The 26,569-nt window shown below is 36.4% G+C and overlaps 2 protein-coding genes across 2 annotated transcripts; both read left to right on the top strand.

Annotated features, from left to right (window-relative positions):
* Nucleotides 1–913: 913 nt before the first annotated feature.
* On the top strand, nt 914–12,138 carry LOC104847222 (natural killer cells antigen CD94-like). Its single transcript, XM_064285176.1, has 6 exons — nt 914–1,045; nt 7,273–7,405; nt 7,523–7,582; nt 8,511–8,662; nt 10,422–10,525; nt 11,790–12,138. The coding sequence occupies exons 1-6, from the start codon at nt 914–916 to the stop codon at nt 11,908–11,910; spliced, it is 702 nt and encodes a 233-aa protein (XP_064141246.1). The 3' UTR covers nt 11,911–12,138.
* Nucleotides 12,139–19,249: 7,111 nt separating this feature from the next.
* On the top strand, nt 19,250–26,154 carry LOC104847223 (natural killer cells antigen CD94-like). Its single transcript, XM_023542154.2, has 7 exons — nt 19,250–19,524; nt 19,603–19,691; nt 21,057–21,149; nt 21,305–21,367; nt 22,575–22,726; nt 24,832–24,935; nt 25,777–26,154. The coding sequence occupies exons 2-7, from the start codon at nt 19,685–19,687 to the stop codon at nt 25,883–25,885; spliced, it is 528 nt and encodes a 175-aa protein (XP_023397922.2). The 5' UTR covers nt 19,250–19,524; nt 19,603–19,684; the 3' UTR covers nt 25,886–26,154.
* The last annotated feature ends 415 nt before the right edge of the window (nt 26,155–26,569 follow it).

Below are 26,569 nucleotides of genomic sequence, written 5' to 3'. Positions count from 1 at the left end.
TACTACATGACTTCCACCATCTGGGTTGCCATACTCTGGAAACAATTGCATGAAACAAAGCAGAAGGTGATGACTAGTTAACATAGAAGTGTAAACAGCAAGGAGAGTACATGGGAAGAAGAGATGAATTTTTATCAAAAAGCTAGGGAAGTTTTCATGAAAGAGGTAGAATTTGAGTCATACTTTAAATAATTACCAAGTAATGATGGGGCAATATAGGAGAAAAAACACATACACTAGAAAAAGAGACATGCTTGATTGACAGCATGAAGGTTCTTAAGAATAGGTCACGACTGAAGAGGCAATCTAGGTGTCCTCGTGACCATGGAGGTAGATGTCATGGAATATAAAGGCGTAAAAGAATGTGGATTTTGTGAAACTCAGAGGACTTGCCACAGCAGGCAGAGAATCTGGCTTTTCTTTATTATGCACAAGTATCAAATAATTCAACATGTGCCATAAATTTGCCACTGGAATCTGTAATTTAAAAAAAAAAAAAGTTTGAGTAATAGTTCCAAAATCGTATCCCATAACAACTTATTTTCTAAATCTTTTTTGAGTTCCAATGGTTTTCCGTTTTTAAAGATATTGCCTTATTTGAAGGAAACCCTGGTGGCATAGTGGTTAAAGTACTATGGTTGCTAACCAAGAGGTCCACGGTTGGAATCTGCCAGGCGACCCTTGGAAACTCTATGCGGCAGTTCTACTCTGTTCTATAGTGTCCCTATGAGTTGGAATCGACTAGACGGCAGTGGGTTTTTTGGCCTTATTTGAAATAGGTTCCAAATCATTCAAAGTTTAATTGTAGCTCTATCTCTTTATGCACCATTTATTTCAGTGACGGAATTTTTTTGCTCCACGAATTCATAAAATAACTGTTGCGTTGTCTTCAACATATGTCTGTTTTGCAGCCATGAGAGAAGAAAGTGTGACTTACTCTGAGTTGCGACTTCAAACTTCCTCCCAGCGGCGGCGAAGAACACCTGAAGTATCTGGAACCAAAGGGATCAAGTGTTTTGAACCTATGGGTACATGGCTTTCTCATGTTTGTTTTATTTTACTTCATATTTTCAAACAATGCCTAAAATATGTATTAAACACTAGAACTACACACGTGGACTTTGACACATAAATAAACAAAAATATAATCTTAAAATGCAGATTATGACTTTTAAAAATTACACCACCATCAACATGATCTTTAGATGCAGAAAGTAAATGCTTTTCAAGCGAGTAAATATTTTTGCATAAAGTGATTTTATTTACCACATTTATTCTCTATATCAGAATCCCAATGGGGTGGAATAATGAGTAATTTGAGAAATACAGAAAATTAATCAATCATTGATTCATCCCTTCTATGAATTTGTAGTTATTTGTCTTATTTATTTAGTTTTCAAAAATATACCTGCCATCATCACATGTTCAAATTTTTTTTTTCATTCAGCATTTTACCATTACTCTGTTTCTATTTTACTTCTTTAATTTCATTTTTACCTTTTACTGGCCGTACATGGTTATAGGCATTTTGGGCAATAGCCCTATCATTTGAGGTTATAGACCTTTTGGGCAATAGCCCTATCATTTGAGTTGTTGTTTGCCTCCGTATTTTAACTGATATCAATAGCACAGTGATGAGCACTTTGTACAATCAAACTTTTGAATGTCTAAGTATTGAACTAATTCTGTAGGAGAGATTTCCACTAGTGTAAATACCTAAGTGTATGAACAATATTCTGGTTCTTGTTGCATATTGATAAAATGACTTTTTATGATTGTATATTTATCACAGCAACAAAATAAATAAAATAAATTAATAAAAAAGTTCAAATCTCTAATGCCAGTTGTCTCTGTATTTTCTTTTAATTTTTTTTTTTAACATTAATCCACACATATAGAAACTGGAGTATATGGAATTAAGCATTTTACCTCAAGATGTTGGGGGAAATCAAGAACCTCTCAAGGTCTCAGGTTCAGTTAACTGGCAATAACTGTTGGGTTCCAATAGGTCTCACAGTCCACGCTTGGCAGAGCTGATGACTTATTTTTTAAAATTAGAAAGTTCCAAAAAGGGAAAAAGAATTATATCAATCTTTTGGATTAATTTTCTAACCATTTTTATATTGATTTGTGCGTGTACATATATTATGTATATACTCATATACTCGCTTTCTCTCTCTCTCTATATATATGTATAAAATGAAAACCACACCTATTGCCATCGAGTTGATTCTGACTCATAGCAACTTTATAGGACGGAGTAGCAGTGCCCCACAGGGTTTGCAAGGACTTGTCAATGGATTCAAACTGTCAATGTTTTGGTTAGCAGCCAACCTCTTTACAACTGTGCTTTAATATACGTGTGTGTATACATATATAATATACATATATACACATACACATTTACATACAAATACAAATATACACATATATATCTTTTAACAAGATTAATAACTTTACTTATGAAATTATTTCTGGATTATTCTAAAGTGGCCATTTATTACTGATATATAGAAAAATGTAGATTCATATTTATATATTTATGAAATTAGAATGTTACACATTGTAAATATAAAATGTGAATAATATTTCTCTATATGGTAGGCAGTTTTCAAAAAATAATATTGTTCTGTACACAATTATGTATTCTTGACACTTTCTGAATATAATACACTTGCATTCAATTATGTAACTTTTCTTGTTTTTTGATATATAAGATTTTGCTTTTTCTCTTCATTTTTGTTTATTACAATTATTATCATTTGGTATTGTAAATCACAATGAAAATTCATCCTTGTAAATAATCATACTGCCTTTCTCATTATCTCCTTTGAGTAAATTTGTAGAAAAATTTTGGTTCAAAGAATATACACATAAGGCATGAAAATCAGCATTTTCTTATCTCAAGATTTTTCCCATATTTTAAATTTTATTTCGGTTTTCATTTTAATGGCCACATAATACTCTATAACATGTATCTATTATAATTTATCTAATGCTTTTTAAGTGTTGAATATCTGTTTTTTTAAAATTTTTGCACCTTCACAATTTTGAATAAACAATTTGTTTTGGAAATCTTAGGACAGGAAACTTTGTTCCTATTTATAAATATTAAATTCCATTTCCATAATCGGTAACAATTTATAAACACACATACAGTGTATAATTTATTATGCTTTCAAAGGCAGAGTAGTAAAATTTGTAATCTTTTATAAATGACAAATTACAACTTAACTGTATATTTACTTTTATATAAAAGAAAAATAATTTTTTTTTCCCCTTTGGCCATATGAACTTTCTCTTTGTAGAATAAGGTAGCCAAGCCCAGTATCCGTTTGTTTGTCGGAATTTATCTCAATTTCAAATTCCTATATTTAATTTTTATCTTCTTTTTTTCTGTTTGTTTACTGTGGGAATACTAATACTAACTACTTAACAGCATTACAGGAGGGTTAGAGGAGATAACGATAAGAATTCCAACCAAAAGGGTTTTCAGTCAAGTCACAATAACCTTCACATTGCTAAGTCCCCATTGACCATCTCTCAGACGTAACCTTACTTTACTTGGCTTCCTTGCTGACTACACGTGTTTCTGGTTTAACTGAATGTTTATTGATTATAGTTTTTCATGGTTATTTTTTGCCCCCTACATAGTCCCTATGTACCCTAAGTTCAATTTTTTTTTTTGTAAGTTATTAACAATCTATCATTTTGGTAGGTCTCAAACAATGTCCACTGTCCTTCGAGTCTCTCTTGCTCTTAAAAAATGGACGTAAAAGCAATGAATGAACATAACTGTAGGGTAAATTCCAAGTCTCGATAACATTGTTCAGACTGGTAATTTCTCAAAAAAAAAAAAAAAAAAACTCCAATATCATGTTTTGTACCATTCTTTCATGTATTCATTCACATACCAAGTAGTTATTGAGTGTTGACCAGGTGCCAGATACTCTTCTATCTCTTTGGTATAAAACAGTGAAAAAAAAAAAAAAGTACATACCTGAACTGATCCTGATTCCCCTCCAGAGAAAGGAGACAGAAAACAAACATGGGCATAATGAATAAGTAAATTGTAAGCATGGCCATGGAAATTCTGAAAGCATATTGTAGGATAATATAAAAACTCCCAGAATTTTCTATATCTGCCCTGGTGGCATAGTGGTCAAGAGCTATCTATGGCTGCTAACCATAACGGTCAGCAGCTCAAACCCCCCTGGTGCTCCTTGGAAACTATGGGGCAGTTCTACTCTGTCCGATAGGGTCGCTATGAGTTGGAATTGACTCGATGGCAATGCGTTTTGGTTTGGGCCTGTGGTTCTGGAGATTTTCAGCTCACTTCATCTGTGAATAATTATTTTTTCCCCCTTCAGCTCCTGAGGGAGCTGAGATAATTTCTTTCTGGCTTGTAGCAGGGATGGGCAATTGCAAATATGGTTTTTTGTTGCTTAACCCTCACCTTTCCTCAGTATAGTACACCTCAATGCTTAAAAAAAATGTCCTGGGGTTTGAAGGACAAATCCATTTGGTTTTGGTTCTAATCTTCAGATACTTGGGTTTCATTTTTTCTTATTCTGCACAATAAGAGCGAACATTTGCTGAGTATTTACATTCTAAGACACAAATATCTGTTGTCACTATTCTGTTCTTGTCTCTTCCATTCTTTGATACTTTGTTTTATACCATTTTACTCCCTTAAAGCCAAAAAAAGAAAAAGGCCTTTGCTGTCAAGGGGATTGTGACTCATGGGCACTGCATGTGTTGCACAGTAGAAGTACTCCACAGGGTTTTCTTGGCCGTAGTATTTATGCCAGGCCTTTCTTCCACGGTGCTGCTGGCAGCTGTGAACTGCCAACATTTAGGTTACTAGTTGAGCACTAACCATTCATGCCATCCAGAGACTTACCATTAGTTTAGAGAGGTTTTGTGACGAGAAAGTCACAAGAGGTTTGGGTATTAAAAATCCCGAGCGGATTTTTAAATCTTTTCTTCTTAGTGAATTCTAATAAGAAATAAATAAATAAATTCATAAATTGGAAGATACTCTGATTCTAAACTTTCTGACCTCCGAGTATGTGTATGCGTCTGTGTGTGTGTGTCTGTTTGTGGTATATGAGTGTGAACCTATAACAGAAATGGGAAGATATTCTGGTTCTAGCTTTTTGACCTTTGCCTCTCCTGGCTGATCTAAATGAGGCAGAGACAGGAAACACAGAAATGAGAGGCAGTAAAACCAACCACTTTGTGCAAAAAAAAAAAGAAAAAAAAATCTGTGGAAAATACAGACATGTAGCTCTGGGCTTGATTTGAAATATATTGCCCATCTGCTCTGGAGCAGGACTGCCTGAGTTTCAAATTTAAGTGACCTTGGACAAATTATTTGGCCCCACTGGACCTCAGTTTTCTCATCTATCAAGGATCTTCATAGCATATTCCTTATGAAGTCATTTTGATAATCATGAATTAGTATGTGAAAAAGGTTTAAATTGTATTTTACACAAAGTGAATATTTATCATTAAAATAGAAGTCTGCATAGAAAATATATTATTCTAAATCGATTTACCTTTGTCTATTTTTTCAGTATTTTCCAAATATATTTTGTAGATAAGTATGATGTTCAAACATATAAAAAAAGATTCTCACTTCTCTGATGCTAATCATAGGGTTCGTTTTACAAAAGTGCAGTGAGAATTTCCTGTTTTGTGATATCCGGAACATTTTAGAAGCTGGTCATTTTACAGCTCCTTGCTCATACTACACATATGTGGCTCACCAACAGGTGATCAAGAACATTATTTAAATATGCAATTTTTCTTTTAAATTTCCTCATCTGCGTCTTTGAATTCCATAGCCTCCAGCTCAACTCTGATCCAGCGGCGCTCTTCTCCAAACAGCACTCATCTGGGCCTTCCCTGAATCAGCCTTGAGCATCATTTCTCATGGCAGGTATGCATTTCCCCAATAAGATTATACAGATATTACATGTCCAGGAAAGATATCTCGGGGACATGACTAGTATCAGGGCAGAGCTTTAAGAGAAATAAGCATAAATGCACTGGACGTTTTTAGGCTAGCCATGTGGCTGTACTTCCCACATTGATTTTAATTTTCTGATTATAAGCTCTCTAATCTAGAAAACATTTTGTGATGCTCTTTTAACAGGTTTTAAGAGTGGTTTCTGTTAGAGGTACCCCTAGATTCTGAACAAGAACTAAATTTATGTGTTTAAATGGTGATCAACATAATTCTATCACAAAAATAGAGAATGCCAAATATTAATGACACCTTGTTTCAAAGTGTTTATTAAAAAACTGACCATTAGTGTGTGATATCCAAAGATCACCCCAATTTAGAATTTGACTCATTATACTGTTGTTAATTAAAACCACAGTCTTTGGGGGTGTGCTGACGTTAATGCAGGATCACCTAAGATTGATTCTGTATTAACATGGGATGATTTGTTCTAGGGGAAAGTCCGTAAGCAAATAATTTTGGGTTGTAAAGTTCTTGTAACAAAGGTTGTTTATGTGTCAAACTCAACGTAGTGGAATACAAATCCAGCCCTGCAGGGTATTTAGCCACGCATTGGCTGTGGAACGTCTCCAACCAGGTCCAGGGGGCTCCTGTCTCATCTCTTTGCTATAATATCTCCACAGAGCTAGGAGCAGGAAGACATTTCTCAGAGCAGAGCCTGCATTAAGATTAGCAGAAGGACACACTCCAGATAGTGTTATTGTCCGTGACAATGACAGAAAGTGTTAAAGGAAAGACTCTGGGCCTAGACACACATTACTTTGATATCTTAGTCAAAGAATGGATACATACCCACTTTGACACTGTGAGAAAATAATGTTCCTCTTGAACCCTCAGTTTTCTCATCTACCTACTGGCAATCATACTTTCCACTTTTTTATTTTGTTGACAGAATAAAACTAAATGTCTGTTATGTAAGGTCATAAAACAAAAGCTGAGCCTATTGATCTCTTCTTACTATAGAAGCTTCTTTACCAATTAAAAAAAAATAGTGGTAAATTTGCTTTACTGTCTTTTAGAGATGGAGAGGATAGCACAGAAAACGTATGGATAGTCTCACTGAAGAATAAAGTACACCACATAAAAGCCTTGGCCTCAGATGGAGTCCTGAGTTGAATGCCTTTATCTTTCAATATTTCATTGTCAAAAAACAACTGTGTTATAAAATCAAAAAATTTTTGAGAATCTCTCTAATTGGCTTCTGTTTTTAAAAGCTTTACTCCCTTTCTTTGTTCTTTAAGTCTTTGTCTATCTCTCTTTTTCTAGTTTTTCAGACCACTCCATGGAGGTTGATTTCTGGAATCTTAGGAGGAATATGTCTTTTGCTGATGGCTATCTTGGCTATTTTATTGAATAATTGGCAAGTTTCTCTAGGCAAGTATTGATATAGATCAAAACGATGATAAAACCATTTAGTAATAAAGATTTTATTTTACTAATGTGTAATATTTTGTTATCTCATGGCTTCACTTAAGTCTGTACCAAATTAAGTAAATTTGTCATTGTTTCTTATAGCATTTTCTCCAGGACTCATCATAGAACTCCAGGAAGGTAGGCTCCAAACTACACTCATAGCAACTTTATAGGACAGGGTAGAACTGCGCCACAGGGTTTCCAAGGCTGTAATCTTTATGGGAACAGACTGCCACATCTTTGTTTGGCAGAGCAGCTGGTAGGTTCAAATGACCAACATTTCATGTTTTAGTTAGCAGCCTAGCACTTTAACCGCTGCACCACCAGAAAACCTTCAAAGCACTTTATTCTTTTCTGAATCAGGAAATATGTTAAAATGCTTTCTCCATTGAAGACTATCTTTGATCTTGTGACCCTGTTTATACTGCAGAGCTCAGCTTTGGGATCTCTTCTTAAAAAATTTAAAAAAAAGAAAAGACTTTTGCAGTTTTCTCCTATTGCATGTCCTTCTACATGCTGCCTTAATGTAATGAATTTATTTTGTATACTTACCAAAGGTATCATTAAATGTAATTAATAAATGATTGGAAATTACATAATTCTGACTCCAGCTCTAGAATATAACTCTAGGGAGAAAGAGATCATTTCTCACTTGGTCACATTAACATTCTCTGAACATAGCATGCTGTGGTGTAAAAGTATATAGTAGATTCTCAGGGAATATTTGTGGAAAATATGAATAAAGCACAAATGATTTTCTTAATAATTTTTATTGTGCTTTAAGTGAAAGTTTACAAATCAAGTCAGTCTGTCACATATAAGCTTATATACACCTTACTCCATACTCCCACTTACTCTCCCCCTAATGAGTCAGCCTGCTCCCTCCTTCCAGTCTCTCCTTTTGTGACGATTTTGCCAGTTTCTAACCCTCTCTACCCTCCTATCTCCCCTCCAGACAGGAGATGCCAACGCAGTCTCAAGTGTCACAAATGATTTTTGAATGAGAAAATAGCACTGAAATTTTTAAATGTTCAGAGCCATCAATCATGTTTTATTTTTCTCTTAGACTCCGACTGCTGTTCTTGTCCAGAAAAGTGGATTGGGTATCGATGCAGCTGTTATCTTATTTTGAATGAAGAAAAAACTTGGGCAGAAAGTAGAAATTTCTGTGCTTCTCAGAATTCCAGTCTGCTTCAGCTGAAAAGCAGAGATGAATTGGCATGTACTTTATTTTTGTTTCCCACATTTTTTTTAACTTAGAAAAATATAGCATCAAAATGAGCTGAACACTTTGACTCAAGTCTTTAGTCAGAAAGTCCATGGATGGTTACATTTTGTCGAAAATAAACAACTCAGAACACCATTAACAGATTACTATGTAGGTTTAATGGTAAATTTGCAAATTGGGGCAATACACAACTTACTGTGGAAATGAGTGCTCCGATTAATACAAATTTCAAAGTACTGGTCTACAATTTTATTAGTAACTTTGAGCAAAAAACCTCTGATAGGCTGATGAGTGTGCCAGAGTACATCAATCCTGTAAGAGAGCAGTATGTGCTGCAACGTCATCAAAGCTGAAATAGAAGCCTTGCTAAGACAGTCACAGAATCAGTGAGCCAGAGTTACAAGTCCTGTGGACTCTTGGAAGCAGGCCATGTTCATTCATCTTTGTGTGTTTCAGCGAGCCTGATCACCTAGATGCAATTATGTGAAACAAGGCAAGCTGCTTCTAAAGGTTAGTTATAGTTTAAGACATACTATAGGCATGAAAACTATATATATATATATATATATATGATTATACCAAAAAACCCAAACCAAACCCAGTGCCGTCGAGTTGAGGCAACTCATAGCGACCCTATAGGACAGAGTAGAACTGCCCCATAGAGTTTCCAAGGAGTGCCTGGTGGATTCGAACTACCGACACTTTGGTTACCAGCCCTAGCGATTAACCACTATGCCAGCAGGGTTTCCTATGATTATATAGCACATAGATTTCTAACATTTAATAAGATGACCTTTAGTCTTGTGGGTAAGAGAACTCTATTCTCATAAAGTAAAATTTATGATTTCCTTTCACAATTTGATAAATGATCTATTAATTCCCTTTACCTTGAAACAATCATTAAAAACCTGATAAAAATCCTCAAAGATTTACATCATGGGGATAAAAATCAGGATGTTAGATAAAGTGCAAAAAACTTTTCAGGGAAAAGTCAAAGAAGAAATGTGAGATCACGACTTTTATTCATCAAGGAACCAACCTAACGACTGTACTCTTTAGTTCTTTTAATTGAGTTTAATTTCTTTTGGAATTTTCTAGCTTTAGTCATATATCTGGGATGTACTGTGGAACCAAAATATTGGCTATTGAATGGTACAAAAGGTTTGAACTCAACTAGTAAACTAAATGTTGGTGTTTCAAAACCAACCAGTGTGGAAGAAAGCCTTGGCAATCTTCTTCCATTAAGATTCCAGCCAAAAAAATTCTATGGAGTAGTTCTACACTGTAACACATGGGGTTGCCATTAGTTAAAATTGACTCAATAGCAACTAGCAGGAAAACAGCATCATAAAAATTCCCCCTTTCTTAACAAAAAGTGAAAATTTCTCTAGCTGTATGCAGAACCTGGGCAGAGTATAGGTTCAGTAGATTATATCCATATTTATCCCTTAAGGTACTTTTCATTTGCAATCAAACTTCAGTGGTGATCCTCTATGAAGAAAGTGTTCCATGAAAACTCTGACTCCCATTATAGCATATTGCAGTCCACAGTGAAGTGAGATTTTGTGGTATTGTTTTTTTCTTTGTAAACAAATAGATCTGATAAAAGAAATATGAACCCTATGACTGTACCTTCTAAATTAGAAGTTAAAAATGAATTTGGTTTGTGTGATTGATAGGCCATGTCTATTAATTAATCCCAGAGTAGCTTCAAGTTAGCTTAATATGTCTGTCTCTGTTTCCAAGCAGGATTTTTTGAACTACCATCGACAGTTTTACTGGCTTGGGATCTCTTATAATGAAACACATGGCACCTGGTTGTGGGAGGACGGCTCTGCTCCCTCTCAGGATCTGTAAGTTTCTGGTAGTCAGATACCTTTTCTGTTCTCTGTGAGTTAATACTTGGATCTCATCAGCACAGTTACCACCTAGGTGCACTACAACAAAGGTAAACTGTCCAGGCCACAAGATGACAGAAAAGAGAATGGTGCAACTAAATACGACTTTAGCCCAACTCAGAAATTCCAAGTCCTTGCTCAAGTAATATGAAAGGTGGTGTAGTTATGTCAATGAAGAACTTTTAATATATGACTTTTTGGTTTTTTTGTTTGTTTGTTTTGCTTTGGTACAAACACATAGTATGTGCATGCATACAATCTTGCATACATAGAGGAAACCCATGAAAGTGGTATATGCTTTATTCTGTTGGTGTCCAAATTTGTGAGCTTTCTCCCATATTTCAAATATTCTCACATTGTCATTGTTGTTGTTAGGTGCTATTGAGTTAGTTCTGACTCAGAACAACCCTATATACAACAGAAGGAAACACTGCCCGGTCCCGTGCCATCCTCACAATCATGGTTAAGCCTGAGTCCATCATTACAGCTACTGTGTCAATTCATCTCGTTTTTAAGTGCCTTCCAACCTGAGGGGCTCATCTTCCAGCACCATGTCAGGCCAGTGTTCTGCTATTATTCATAAGATTTTCACTGGCCAATTTTTTTAGAGGAAATTGCCAGGTCCGTCTTCATAACCTGTCTTAGCCTGGAAGCTCTCTTGAAACCTCTTCACCATGGGTGACCCTGCTGGTATTTGAAAGATGTGTGGCATAGCTTCCAGCATCACAGAAACACACAAGCCATCACAGTATGACAATCTGACAGATGAGTAGTGGATCCTGGGCTTATCTTCTATATTCGTGTAATCTTTGCATATCATTGTTACTTCTAAACATGGGACTTGCAACATCACGCAGAGACAAATTGCACACTTTGATTTGTCTTCCTAGGCTAGATTAGCCAATACATCTTTGAACAAAATATAAGTAAAATATATCATACATCAAAGCCATTAAAGACAACAGAAATTACAAAGAATCAAAAAAATCCCTGGCCTCGATCCTATGATTATTGAGGAGACGACTCATTTTTATGTAACTTTGTACTCTGAAATCATAAAAATTGTGGTTGTTAAATGAAAAACATAATAAATGAATGCCTTAGTGTATTATTATGTCATTCCAACACTTAAAAATTCTATTGTTTAATCAAAAACAACATTATCCTAAGCATTCTCATTTCTTTTTCTTACATGTCAACATTTTCTTCTTCATTGCAGATTTTCATTCTTTCAAACTTTAGACCCAAAGAAGTGCATAGTGCATAGTCCAAACAAAGAGATATTGGATGAACCCTGTGGGGGGAAAAGGCCTTATATCTGTGAGCAACAGCTTATGTAAGTGTTTCTTGGGATGTGGTGGGGCCAGGGGGGCTGGGAGTTATAATGCAGGTCCAGGATTAATGAGATTAGTATCTTCATCTCTTACATTGGTAGAAATTATTTACTTCTGGGGTCTGTAAAATGTTGACATTTACTTCTTTTCATACATTTTACATGTATTTGAAGCCACGTGCTTTAAAATTGTTAAAATGTCTGTGCCTACACCTGAAATTATAATGCATCAATGTAAAGACTTTTGAAAACATTTTTATTTACATTATTGTGTGAATTTGATGAATTTTTTACATTATTGTATGGATATTTAATACTAAATTTTATGTACTTTTATTTATATATTCTTGCAAATTCTCTCTGTAAAAATGTAAATAAATTTGACTTAGTATTGAGTAATATATATCAATCTCATTTTAGTTCTCTGTACTCACCACCCAGTGCCCTCGAGTCGATTCCAATTCATAGCGACCCTATAGGACAGAGTAACATATTAAATTGGGAACTCTCATTCTCACCTCACTTTTCTGAAAGTAAAAATAAGTCTAATGCTCTGTGTTAGTTTTTTCTGAACACATACATACATGTATACATATACACACACAAACATACATATATATATATATATATACACACTCACATATATATGCAAATGCTGGTGGCATAGAGGTTAAGAGCTACGGCTTCTTAACAGAAGGTTGGTAGTTCAAATCCACCAGATGCATCTTGGAAACCCTATGGGCAGTTCTACTCTGTCCTACAGTTTTGCTATGAGTCAGAACCGATTCAACGGCAAAGGGTTTTATATATACATATGTATATATGTATGTGTGTGTGTGTGCGTGTGCGTGTGTAAATTTAGAGATGAAAGTGCTATATGTCAGCGTTTTGATATGTACCACTGAAGGGAACACGTTTCCATTTTATACTTAGATGGTTATGGAGTTTACATGACATTTTCCAGGGTAACATGACCCATAAATCCACAGATTCCAGTATATTTCTCCCATAATCAATCACAGGCAAAGGGTTGGACTGCACATAAAACAATCTGTAGGTGAGGACTCTGTCTGTGAAAAACGAGTGTTTGCTGAGGTTTGTTATCGACAAGTATACAAAGACTCTTAACCAGGTCACAGCACTTCTTTCTTTCCTAGGAGTCCCTTCCCTAGCCTAAAAGGAGAGAAGAATTTTCAGCCCAATGCAGGCAATATCCTTTTAATCTGCAAATGGGAAACTTTGCCAAACACTGAGATCAAAATAAATTTATCATTTGAGACTACTGAGATACGTATTGTTAATATTTTCTGAAAAATGTTGTTATAAATAGGCAGACAATGAAAAGACACCAGATGTCACCGTAGATGTATTAGGTGGACCTCAATTTCCTTCCCCCAGGTCTTTGTGCAGGCTTGAATGACACTCTAGTTATTGGAGTCACCATTTGTCTTGAACAAGGGCACTAGATAAGTAAGAGATCACAGGAAAGACAGAATATGGTGACCTTCGGTGGACACTAGAGGAGGGGATGAAACTTAAGAGAGATGATCTTGCATCTTTGGGAAGGACACATAACGTTTCAAAAATAAATTTAGATAAGGATTCAAACTTGGCTTGCAGTTTTGAAAGAATTAAAGGAAGAAATAAAAAATGAGAACAAATATATACATAACCCACTGCTGCCAAGTAGGTTCCAACTCACAGTAAACCTATAGGGTTTCCAATGCGCTGTATGAAAGTGGATTGCCACATCTTTCTTCTCCTGGGCTGCTGGTGGTTTCTAACTGCTGACATTTCAGTTAGCAATCAATGGCTTTAACCACTATGCCACCAGGACTTCAGAGATACACAATGTGTATACTTAAATGTGTATGAGTATATGTGTGTGTGGGTATATAAAACCAAACCCATTGCCATGAAGGTCATTCTGACTCATAGTGACATTATAGGAATGGGTAGAACTGTCTCATAGGGTCTCCAAGACTGTAAATCTTTACAGAAGCAGACTGCCACATCTTTCTCCTTTGGAGCACAGCTGGCAGAACCACCAACCTTTCAGTTAGCAGGCAAACACTTAATCACTGCACCACCAGGGCCTGAGAGAGAGAGAGAGAGAGAAAGGCAGTGAGAAAGGAGAGGTCCTGGGTGTGCAATTCTAAAATGATACACGTGGGGACACCATAAGTCAGAATTGACTACATGGCAAATGGTTTTTTACATATGCACACATATATATATGTGGTGTGTGTTTGTGTGTGTATGTGTATATATGTAACTTGAGCCTAGAATTCTTCTACTGGAAATGTCTTTGCTGACTTTTTTACTTCTGAGTCAATGGCCTACGGAAAGAATGAATGATTTAAATATCACAAAGCATGGTTCTGAAAAATTGGAATAATGCCCTCAGAATAACTGATCATGATAGTGTTAAAAGTATAGTAAAGTCATGGACTGAATTATGTCCCCCCCTAAAAAGTGTGTATCAACTTGTTTAGGCCATGATTCTCAGTATTTTGTGATTGTCCTCCATTTTGTGATTGAAATTTTATGTTGAGAGGATTAGGTGGGATTGTAACACAACCCTTATGCAGGTCACCTCACTCATTCAAGGTAAAGGGAATTTCCCTGAGGTGTGGCCTGCACCACCTTTTATCTCTCAGGAGATGAAAGGGAAACAAACAGAGAGGGGGGACCTCATTCATTCTACCTAGAAAGCAGCACCTGAAGCAGAGCACGTCCTTTGGACATGGGGTCCCTGCACCTGAAAAGCTCCTGGACCAGAGGAAGATTGAGGACAAGGACCTTCCTCCAGAGCCCACAGAGAAAGAATGCTTTCCCCTGGAGCTGATGCCTTGAATTTGGACTTTTAGCCTACTTCACTGTGAGGAAATAATTTTCTTTTTGCTAAAGCCATCCACTTGTGGTATTTCTGTAATCCAGCACTAGATGACTAAGACAAGTAATAGTCCCTCTGTGTGTCTGTTCTGTCACAATTCTCACAAATTTGTTACATCCAAATACAAAAGCTATAGGCAAAATCTTAAGCTCCTACTAATTAATACTTTTTTATATTGCCAAAAAAAATGAGCAAAATTAGGCAGCTTTTTGCTGTTTTGCTGTTGTCCAGCACAAAAACAAAGAACGGGTAGATTTTGGGTATATACATACCATGAAATACCATGCAATGATAAAGAATAATAACTAGGGTCAGAAAGATAACATGGGTAAATCTGGAGGACATTTTGCTGAGTGAAATAAATCAATCACAAAAAAGCAAATGTTGCACGGTACCACTTCGTAAAAATTCAAGAATAGGTTTACACAGAGAAAGCAGTGTTCTTTGATGGCTATCAGTGAAGGGAGGGGAGAAAGGGAGAATCACTAAATAGTAGACACATGTTAATTCTGGTAAAGGCAACAGAAAATATTGGAGAAGTCAGCACGAAGTGACCAAGGTAAGTGAAGACACTGAGGGATACTTAAGAGGAAAGGACAACTGTGGTAGATGCTATAACATACACAATTCTGCAACAACAGTAATGACAACCAACAATTTGTGAGTGGTTATACAGGTAGATATGTATGCTACATAGGTGTGGAGGGTGTATGGGGGTACATGTACATGCATAAATAGGTACAGTTGTGAGCATTTGTCTATACATATCTGCATCTGCTGCATATATATTCATACATATAATAGAGCACATAGAAGGCACAGTTACAGGAACTTTTTAGACATAAATCCAAACACGTCATGGGACGAAGTTACTGGACTTGAAGGCTAAGGGCCATAGACTTGGGGGACAACTAGGTCAATTGGCATAACCCAGTTCATAAAGATAATGTTCTACATAGTTGTTTGGTGAGTAGTGTCTGGGATCTTAAAAGCTTGCAAATGATCACCTAAGATACAGCTATTGGTCTCTTCCCATCTGGAGCAAAGGAGAGTAAAGGAAACCAAAGACTCCAGGAAGGAATTAGTCCATAGGACTAATGGCCCACATGAACCACAGCCTCCTCTAGCCTGAGACCAGAAGAACTAATAGTGCCTGGCTACCACCAGTGAATACTCTCCCCAGGCATACAATGCAAGATCCTGATTAGAATGGGAGAAAAATGTAGAACAAAACTCAGATTTTCAAAAAAAAAAAAAAAAAAGACCAAATATACTGAACTGATAGAGACTGGAGGAACCCCTGAGACTATCACCTTAAGACACCCTTTTAACCTGGAACTGAAGCCACTCCCAACATTACCTTTCAGCCAAATAGTAGATTGGCCTATAAAATAAACAATAATACCAATGAGGAATGTGCTCCTTAGAACAATCAACCATACAAGACCAAACAGGCATCATTTGCCTAAAAGCAAAGATGAAAAGTCAAGGAGGGTCAGGGAAATTGGAGGACTAGAAATGGGGAAGGCAGGATGGCAATGGGGAGAATGCTGACATGTTGCTGGGATAGCAACCAATGTCATGGAAAAGATTGTATATAGATTGTTGAATGGGAAACGAATTTGCTGTGTAAATATTCACCTAAAACAATAAAATATTTTTAAAAAGGGGGGTAGATTTCAAATTAGGCAAAGAATCATTAGTAAACATCATGTGTCTCAGCTTGGATTTGCATAAAAGCTAGATAAAGGAAATTTCATATTCACGTTCTTCGATAAGGATCTAGATTTTGGCAATTATGGTGGTTGAGTAAAAGGAACTTTATAAACACAATGTACACAAATTAAAAGATGTAAAAACTTTTTATTTCAAGGAGGCTGAGAAATCAAGCCACAAATCTTGTTTTTGTTGTTGTTGTTGTTGAAGGTGAAAAGCTCATCTTTACAAAAAGGTTCATCTATAGGAATAGTAAAAAACCAAACCAGTTATTGTTGGAGACTTGGTGACGAAGTGCTTAAGAGTCACTGCTGCTAACCATAAGGTCAGCAGTTCAAATCCACCAACTGTTCCTTGGAAACCCTATGGGGCAGTTCTACTCTGTCCTATCGGGTCACTATGAGTCAGAATTGACTCAACGATAATGGGTTTGGTGTTTGGTTTTGGTTAGTTATCACCAAGGTGATTCTGACTCATAGCGATCCCATGTGTATCAGAGTAAAACGGTACTCCATAGGATTTTCAATGGTTAATTTTTTGGAAATAGATTGCCAGGCCTTTCTTCCAAGGTTTATGTGGGCAGACTTGAACTTCCAGCCTTTCACTGAGCAACCAAGTGTGTTAACATTTTGCACTCCATAGGACTATTATAATGCTTAAAAAAAAACACAAAATTTATCTTGGAGTTTGCTTTTACATGAGAATGAATGGTAGATGGTATGTCAGAGACTAAGTTATAGATCAAAGGTTCCTGCACTCAAGACACACAGTTTACCTACCTATTTTACATTTGAAATTCCCACTAATGTCCTCTTTGAAAGACACGAGTGTTAACTGAAATAACAGAATATTATCTGAATGAGATAACACAATAAACAATACAATAACGAACATACTAGTAAAAATATGGTTTATTAGAACAGCTACATTCATGTCCAAAGGATCTTAAGAGGCTGAAACATTGGAGAGTAAGGTGTTGATAGAAGATTTCAAGCCAAAGTGAGTGAAGTATTGAAGTGTGGGCTTAAACCAGGTATTTTAGGCTGGGTTCTCGAGAGAAGCAAAACCAGTGAAGATATTTTATATATATATATATATATATATATATATACACATACACACACACACACACATATATATATATGAAACTCTAGTGGCACAGTGGATAAGTGCTATGGCTGCTAACCAAAAAGTCAGCAGTTTGAATCCACCAGGTGCTCCTTGGAAATTCTATGGGGCAGTTCTACTTTGTCCTATAGGGTCGCTATGAGTCAGAATTACTTCAATGGCAACAGGTTTGGTTCTTTTTGGTTTATATATAGAGAGAGAGAGAGAGAAATTTATATCAAGGAAATGGTTCACATGGCTGTAGAGACTAGAAAGTCCTAAGCCCATGGGTCAGGCTGGAGGATTCTCCTGACTCATGTAGCTGAGATCTACAGGTCAGAAAACATGCTTCCGGCTCACAGATTGTGGAGGCTGACAAATCCCAAGATTGGAAGGTAAGCTGCTAGCTCAAGTCCCAAGAACTGGAGGTTAGATGAACAGAACAGGACTCAGCTGGAGGATCCAGAGTGAGCAAAGGTCAGCAAGCTTTGGCAGAAAATCCACATATATTGAATGCAGGCCACACCTCCAAGGAAATTCCCTTTCAACTCATTGGCTGCTCATAGTAGATCTCACCATGAAGGTGATTACATCATTACATAGGTGTTGAACTATATTGTAACTGCCAAACCACCGAGAATCATGGCCCAGCCAAGTTGAGACACAACTGTAACCATCAGGTGAGGGAGCTTTAGAGCACAAATTTCTATGTGTATTTTTGTATACATATAACAGAAATGAGGGGTCTGGTGTTTAATTTTATGTGTCAGCTTGGCTGAGCTATGATTGCCAGTGGCTTGGCCAAAAACTACACTAGTTGCTGCTCTATAATGTAATGACTTTGTATAATGTTATCAACCAGTTGAACATGGTCTTTCCTTAGATTATTGTCTGCCTTCAGACTATGAATAGATACTTTGTCAGATCTCACTCCCTCTTTCTCTCTCAGCTCTGTACTTTTCTCTCATCTGACCTACAGGTCTTGGGACACCAGCCTGTGGTAGTTTCCACCTGGTGCCTGACCTACAGATTTTGGACTTGCCAGTCCTCCACAATCCCGTGAGCCAGCTGAAGACTCCAGCCTGTTGCCTGATCTATGAATTTGGAGCTTTAGAGCCCCACAATTGTGTGAGCCAGTCTCTTGAAGTAAATCTCTCTCACTCTGTATACATAGGTCTCATGAGTTCCATTTCTTTGAAGAACCCTAAGACAAGGAGATACTCTGGTTCTATGTTTTTTCTTTTGCCAATCCTGGTTGATTTAATGAGGCTGGAATAGGAAATACAGAAATGAGACATGGTTAGACCAACTAGTCTGCTCAAAAGAAAAGAAATAAAAATCTACAAAAAATACAGACACAGAGAGATGGGTTTAATTTAAAATATATTGCTAGTGTGCCCTGGATCAAGATTACTTAAGTTTCTAACTTAAGTAACCTTGGACAAGTTACTTAGTCTTACTTGGCCTCATTTTTCTCACTGGTAAAGTAGGATATTTATAGTATATTCCTTATCCAGTCCTTTTTTAAAACATATGAGTTAATATATGTAAAAAGATTTAAACTGTGTTTTGTGCAAAATGATTTTTTATTATTATTAAAATAGGAAAATTAAGTGTAGAATTTTATTGCAGTAAGTAAATTTACCTTTTGTTTGTCCATTTTTTGGATATTTTCCAAATATATATTGAAGATGACTTTGAGGTTGAAACACTAAAAGTAAAAACAAAATACAAACTCCCTCTCATCTTGTTTTCTGCTAATCAAAGGGTTTCTATTGCAAAAATACAGTGAGAATTTCCTGTATTGTGATATCCGGAACATATAAGAAGCTGGTAGTTATACTGCTTCTTGCTCAGTACTACACATATGTGGCTCACCAGTAGGTGCTTCAGGAACATTCTGTAAGTACACATTTTTTTTCTTTCTGTTTCTCTCTTATAATTTCTTCATGCACAACTTTTGGATTCTTTTGCTTCCAGCCCAGCTCTGTGATCGAACACCACTCTTCCCCAACAAGCACTCCTCGGGCCTTCCCTGCATCCACCTGGGACATCATCTCTCATGGCAGGTACGTGTGCCTCCACTCAGAAAATCAACAGATAAAGGGACCCAAAACAGGCACCCCACGGACATGGCTAATTTTAGGGCAGAGCTTCAAGAGAAAGGGATAAAACCGACAGAGAATTTTTTAGTCTTTCCCTATGTAAGCACCTTCTACATTTATTTCAATTTCTTGATTCATCATTCTGTAATTTATAAATAGTCTGGAAAGCTTTTCCAACAGAGGGGTTTCTTATATGGACAAGTCTAAATTCTGAATGAGAAATGAATTCCCCTGGTTATATTATGATCAATATAATACTAGCATAGGAATAAATAGATAATGCTAAATATAAATGATACAATTCTCAAAAGCATTTAATTTTTTTTAGCACTTGTCTTGCGACTCCCAAATCTCACCCAGACTAAGGATTTGAACATTGCACTGTTGTAACTGACATTACTCTTTGGGAGTGTGCTAAAGCCAATGCAGAATCTCCTAAAGTTGAATTGTTCAGGAAAAAGCCTATAAGCAAGTGATTTTGGGTAAGAGCAAAAAAATGGGTCATTCTATATCATAATTCAATGTGCTGGGAAGTGAACTCAGCTTACCAGAGAATTACTGGCTACATTGGTTTTGGAATCTCTCATCCCCAGTTCCAAAGTGCTCCTCTCTCTTTGTCTTATACTATGTCTACAGAGCTATGAGCAGGAAAATATTCCTCAAAGCAGAGTCTGTACTGAGATTAGCAGAAAGACATACCACCAATAGTGTTATTGCCAGTGACAATGGTAGAATATGGTACATGAAAGACACTGGGCTTAGACAGGATTGAATCTTATGTCTGACCTGCACACTTGCCAGCTTTGATACCTTGAGAAAACGATGTTATTCTCGGATCCTCAATTTTCTCATCTACCTAGTTGGAACCAGGCTATTTGCCTTGTGATTTTTTCCTGAGAGAATAAAAGTAAATGCCTGTAATGTAAGTACATAAACAGAAGTCGGAGCCTCTTGACCTCTTTCTGCACTAGATATCTAAGTTTTTTGGCCAATTAAAAACAAAAACAAAAAAAACTACTGTTAAATTTACTTTGCAGAGTTGGTGGAGATGAAAATGAGTGGATAATCTCACTGTGGAATAATTTACTGCACCAAAAAAAAAAAAAAATGTTGGTATTGTAGTTTTAAATGGAATGTCTTCCTTTCCCAATGGTTCATTGGCAGACTGATTGTGTTAGCACACAGAAGACCTAAAGGCTCAAATATTTCTCTACATATCTGTGTGTGGATCCTGACACTTCTGGATTTTCTCTCATTGGTTTTGCTTTTCAGAACTACAGCCAATGCATTTCGTCTTTAAGTCTTTGCCTTTTCTCTCTTTTTCTACAGCTTTTCAGAACAATTTATGGAGCCTGATTTCTGGAGCCTTGGCAGTAGTGTGCCTTTTGTTGATGGCTACTTTGGGAATTTTATTGAAAAATTGTAAGTTTTTCTAGGCATCATGTAAAGATCAATGCTATGATAAAACTATTTAATAATATAATAATATATGATGCATTTTGCTAGTGTGTAATATTATATCATGGATACACTTAAAACTGTACTTAATTACATAAATTCCTAATAATTTCTTATAGCATTTGCCACAGAAAGTACTCTGCCAACATCTTCTCCAGGATCCACCCTAGAACCCCAGAGAGGTAGGCTCCAATGTTTGAAAATACTCAGTTTGGTAGAATTTTAAATTAGACAGTTTCTTGTGTTTTTTTTTTTTTACAAAGAGGAGCGTGATGGCATATCACATATAGTAATATTAGTTTATTTCCCTAATTTTAGGACAGTCTCGCTCCACAGTTCTCTAATGTAAGAATGATTCAATTACATTCAAAGCACGGCATTTATATGTAAAAGGAATAAAGATAATAATAGCGTGAAATAAAAGATTTCTGTCCTCTATGAATGCACATTATTAACTAACAAGTTATAAATAAACTACAGTAAATATCACAGTTAACCCTAACTCCCTGCCTGTGTCTGCTCATAGCCCTTACTTTCCGATGAAAATCCATCCTCTACGCACCTTTCCTTGCGTCATTATTTACGTCTCAGAATACAGCGCCCAGGTTTCTGCAGTTATAAAATCTACTTACACAGTAAGAGCCAGCTTAAAGCACAGTTTCCGAATGAATATACTTTCTCCCAGTGCACTCCAAGTTATCTCTCCTTCTGTGACCACATGGCATTTAATTTATCTCTTATGCAATTTCAGCGCCATTTATTTGGCTAACACGCAAGTATCTACAATATGTCATGTCTTTTGTTACCGAGGATAAGGAATTTTGAGGACATTATCACTGCTAAACTCTATTATCAAACTTCATACCAATTGTTTTGTTTCTCTTCATTTTTGGGAAAAAAAAAATCCAAAACATCAGATTCTCATCAGTATTTTTGTTGACTCAGGAAATATGATAAAATGCTTTCCTCTTTTAAATCATCTCCCTTTGATCTGGTTAACTCCTGTTTGTACTGCGTAGCTCAGCTTTTGGTCACTTCCTCAAAACAGATTCTTTTAACCTTCCTCTAGCTCACACCCTGTTGTGTGTTCTTTTAATATACTACACTTTTTGTATACTTACCAGAATTATCATGAAATATGATAGATAAATGATGGGTAATTGTATGTCTTACTCTATCTCTAGAATATAATCTCCATGAGGAAAATGATCACATCTGACTTGCTCACATTTACAATCCTGAGCATAGCAAACTGCAGTGTATTTAGTAGTGTGTGCTCAAAGACTATTTGTAGAGGAAAAAATAAAGAGCAAATGGTGTTTGAATGAATAAGCATTCATTCTTGAAATCTCCAAAGTCATCAATCATATTTTGTTTTTTTTTTCTTAGGCTCTGGCTGCTGTACTTGCCAAGAGAAGTGGATTGGCTACCGATGCAATTGTTACTTCTTTTCCAATGAAGTAAAAACTTGGGCAGAAAGTAGGGATTTCTGTGCTTCTCACAATTCCAGTCTACTTCGGCTGGAAAGCAAAGATGAATTTGTATGTACTCGTGTTTCCACATTTTCTTTGTTCCAGAAAACATAATATCTAAGTAAGCTGAAGATTTTGAACCCAGTCTTTAATCAGAGAGTAAATGGTGGTCATATTTGAACAAAGATTATTAACAGTCTGTACTTTGAAGTAATCATTATAAAACCTACATAACATTACTCAAAGAATTACATCTAGGAATAAAATCAATATGCCAGATGAAGTCAAAGGAATTTTCTGGATGGCTTCAAAGTAATAGATCATTGTTTAACTCATTTTATTCAAAGAACCAACTAAATGTTTTTGGAATATTTAGTTCTTTTAATTGAATTTATAAATTCTTTTATAATTAGGTAAATGTAGAGGGTATGGTCATAAAAATGACCAATTCCTAAACAATTCCTAAGGTCCCATCCCTAAGAAAAGTGATCCAACAGAATGCAAAATCATCTAACAATATCGTTAATATCACACTCAAGGAAAATTTTGCTGAAAATCACTCAAAAATGGTTTCAGTAGTATATCAACAGAGTACTGCCAGAAATTCAAGCCCAATTCAGAATAGGATGTGGAATGAGGGATATCATTGCTGATGTCAGATGGATATTGGCCAAAAGCAGAGAATGCCAGAAAGATGTTTACCTGTGTTTCTTTGACTATGCAAAGGCATTCAACTGTGTGGATCATAACAAATTTTGAATAACATTATGAAGAATGAATATTCTAGAACACTGAATTCTGCTTATGAGAAACCTGTGCATAGACCAAGAGGCAGTCGTTCAAACAAAACAAGGGGATACCACATGGCTTAAAGTCAGGAAAGGTTGCGTTTAAGTTGTATTCTTTCACCATACTTATTCAACCGTATGTGGAACAAATAATCTGAGAAGCTAGGATATATGAAGAAGAATGTAGCATTAGGATTGGAGTAAGGCTCATTAACAATGTTTTATATGCAGATGACAACCTTTCTAGTTGAAAGCGAAGAGGAGTTGAAGAACTTACTGATGAAGATCAAAGACCAGAGTCTTCAGTATGGATTATATCTCAACATAAACTGAAAATCCTCACAACTGGACCAATAAGGAACATGACAATAAACAGAGAAAATATTGAATTTGCTGAGGATTTCATTTTATTTGCATCCACAATCAATGCCCATGGAAGCAGCAGTCAGGAAATCAAATGACATATTGCATTGGGCAAACCTGCTCTTTGAAGTGTTGAAAAGCACACGTGTCGCTTTGAGGACGAAGGTGTGCCTGACCATGCTGCAATATTTTCAGTCACCCCATATGCATGTGAAAGCTGGACAATGAATAAGGAAGACCTAAGAAGAATTGATGTCTTTGAATTATGATGTTGGTGAAGAATACTGAATATACAATGGACTGTCAGAAAACGAACAAATCTGTCTTGAAGTACAGCCAGAGTGCTCCTTGGAAGCGAGGATGGCAACATCATCTCACATACTTTGGACATTTTATCAGGAGGAACCGGTCTCTGGAGAAGGGAATCATGCTTGGTAAAGTGGAGGGTGAGCTAAAAAGAGGGAGACCCTCAGTGAGATGGGTTGACAAAATGGCTGCGACAGTGGACTCAAGCTTAACAATAATTGTGAAGATGACCCAGGACGGGGCAGTGTTTCATCAGAACCAACTTGACAGTACCTATCAACAAAAAGAAAAAGTATAAATTGCCCTAGATGTATGCAGAGACTGAGCTGAATAAAGGCTAAGTAGGTCATACCCAGGAGATTTTTCCCTCGAGATAGTGTTGATTTTACAGACTTTCCGGCTGGGGTTTCGGATCCCCTGTACAGGGATATTCAGGAGGACTCTAACTCACGGAATAGAGAATGTTTTCTATATTTTTATAACAATTTTTCTACACCTTTCGTCAGATTTTGTGGTACTTTTCCTGCATAAATGAATGGGTGTGTTAAATGAGAAATATAAGCCAAAAAGTACCTTCTAAATTAGAAGTCAGGAATGATTTCAGTTTGTGCGTTTGATAGGCTGATTCTGATGCTCTGACATTAACTTTCTTAAAAGCACACTGTTCCCAGGGTACATTTAAGTTAGATTACAGTGTTTGTCTCTGTTTACAAACAGAGCTTTAGGATCTCCGATGACCGTTATTACTGGATTGGACCCACTTACAATGAAAGACGTGGTGCGTGGCTGTGGGAGGACGGCTCTGCTCTCTCCCGGGATCTGTAAGTTTCTGGCAGCCTGGTGCTGCCCTTTCTACTCTTTCTGAGTTTATGCTTAGATCTCATCAGTGCAGGTAACACCCAGGAGCACTGCAGTAATCGCATGCCCAGGGCGTGAGGTTACAGAAAAGAGAATAGTGTAGCAGAATACAATTGCAGGCCAATCCAGAAAATTCAAGTTCATGCTCAGGTCACATGAACTTTAGTGTTCTGGGCCCATAAGATAACTTTTGACTTTTTTGCTTCCGTTTTTCCTTGGAGCAAACACATAGACGTGCACGTACAGGCACACATCCTCACATCCTCACATACACACGAGCACTGACTCAGTAGTCCCGGCAGTCCAGATACAGCAGGATACGCCTTCCTTTCTTTATTCTGGTGGAGCCAAAATTCTCAACATGCTCCCAATGTTTCAAATATTCTGGGTTTATCTTCTGTATGCTTGTAAATCTTGAATCTTATTTTCATCCATAAACATGTAATTTCCACATAATACAATGGTGAATTATAAGCTCTGGTTTGTTTCTCTAGACTAAGTCAGGTAATGCATTTTTCAACAAAATAAAGTATATTACGCATCAGAATGATTAACAACAAAGACAAGAACAATAATAAAAAATCTCTAGTCCCAATGCTATTTATTTAAGAGGGAGTAACTAAGGTTTGTGCAACAATGTAATCTGAAAACTGAAAACCATAGTTTAAAAAGAAAAGAATGATTCCGTGTGTTAATATTTAATTGAAATGCGTCTGAAAGTTCTATCATTAATCTGAATCATCATCGCACCTGAGCATTTCCATACCCTTTTCCCAGATGCTAATATTTTTGTCTTCATTACAGATTTCCATTGTTTGCAGCTCTAAATCCACAGAAATGCATATTGTATGATAGCGATATTATTTTGGATGAAGATTGTGGGAAGAAACATGGTTTTATCTGTAAGGAATAACTTACTGAAGTGTTTCTTGGGGCCGGGGAACAATGCGGGTTCAGGTTTACCTTTTATCTCATATTGTTACTAATTATCTACTTCTTAGGTCTGCAAATTTTTCAGTTTTTTGTCTTATACAATTTTGTATGTATTTGAATCCATGTGTTTTAAAATTGATTAAATTTCTGTGCCTATACTTGAATTTATTAAGCATGGAGATGAAGAATGGTACGAATATTTAGATTTTATGTGTTTAATATTAAATATATTGTAGTTTCACGCATCTTTTCTCGCAAATTATCTCTGCAGAAATATTTAAGTAAAATTTACAACACCAAATAATATATATAAACATAATTTCAGTGCTTCATGTCCTTGTTGTTGTTGTCAGGTTCCGTCGAGTCGGTTCCGACTCATAGCGACCCTATGCACAACAGAACGAAGCACTGCCCAGTCCTGCGCCATCCTTACAATAGTTCTCATGCTTAAGCTCATTGTTGCAGCCACTGTGTCAGTCCACCTCATTGAGGGTCTTCCTCTTTTCCACCGACTCTGTACTCTGCCAAGCATGATGTCCTTCTCCAGGGACTGATACTTCCTAACAACATGTCCAAATTATGTAAGACGCAGTCCCGCCATCCTTGCTTCTAAGGAGCATTCTGGCTGTACTTCTTCTAAGACAGATCTGTTTGTTCTTTTGGC

The sequence above is a fragment of the Loxodonta africana genome, chromosome 4 (genome assembly GCF_030014295.1).
Source record: "Loxodonta africana isolate mLoxAfr1 chromosome 4, mLoxAfr1.hap2, whole genome shotgun sequence".
NCBI classification, from domain to species: Eukaryota; Metazoa; Chordata; class Mammalia; order Proboscidea; family Elephantidae; genus Loxodonta; species Loxodonta africana.
Note: the sequence above shows the minus strand (reverse complement) of the source record. Positions and strands in the feature narration are given on the sequence as shown.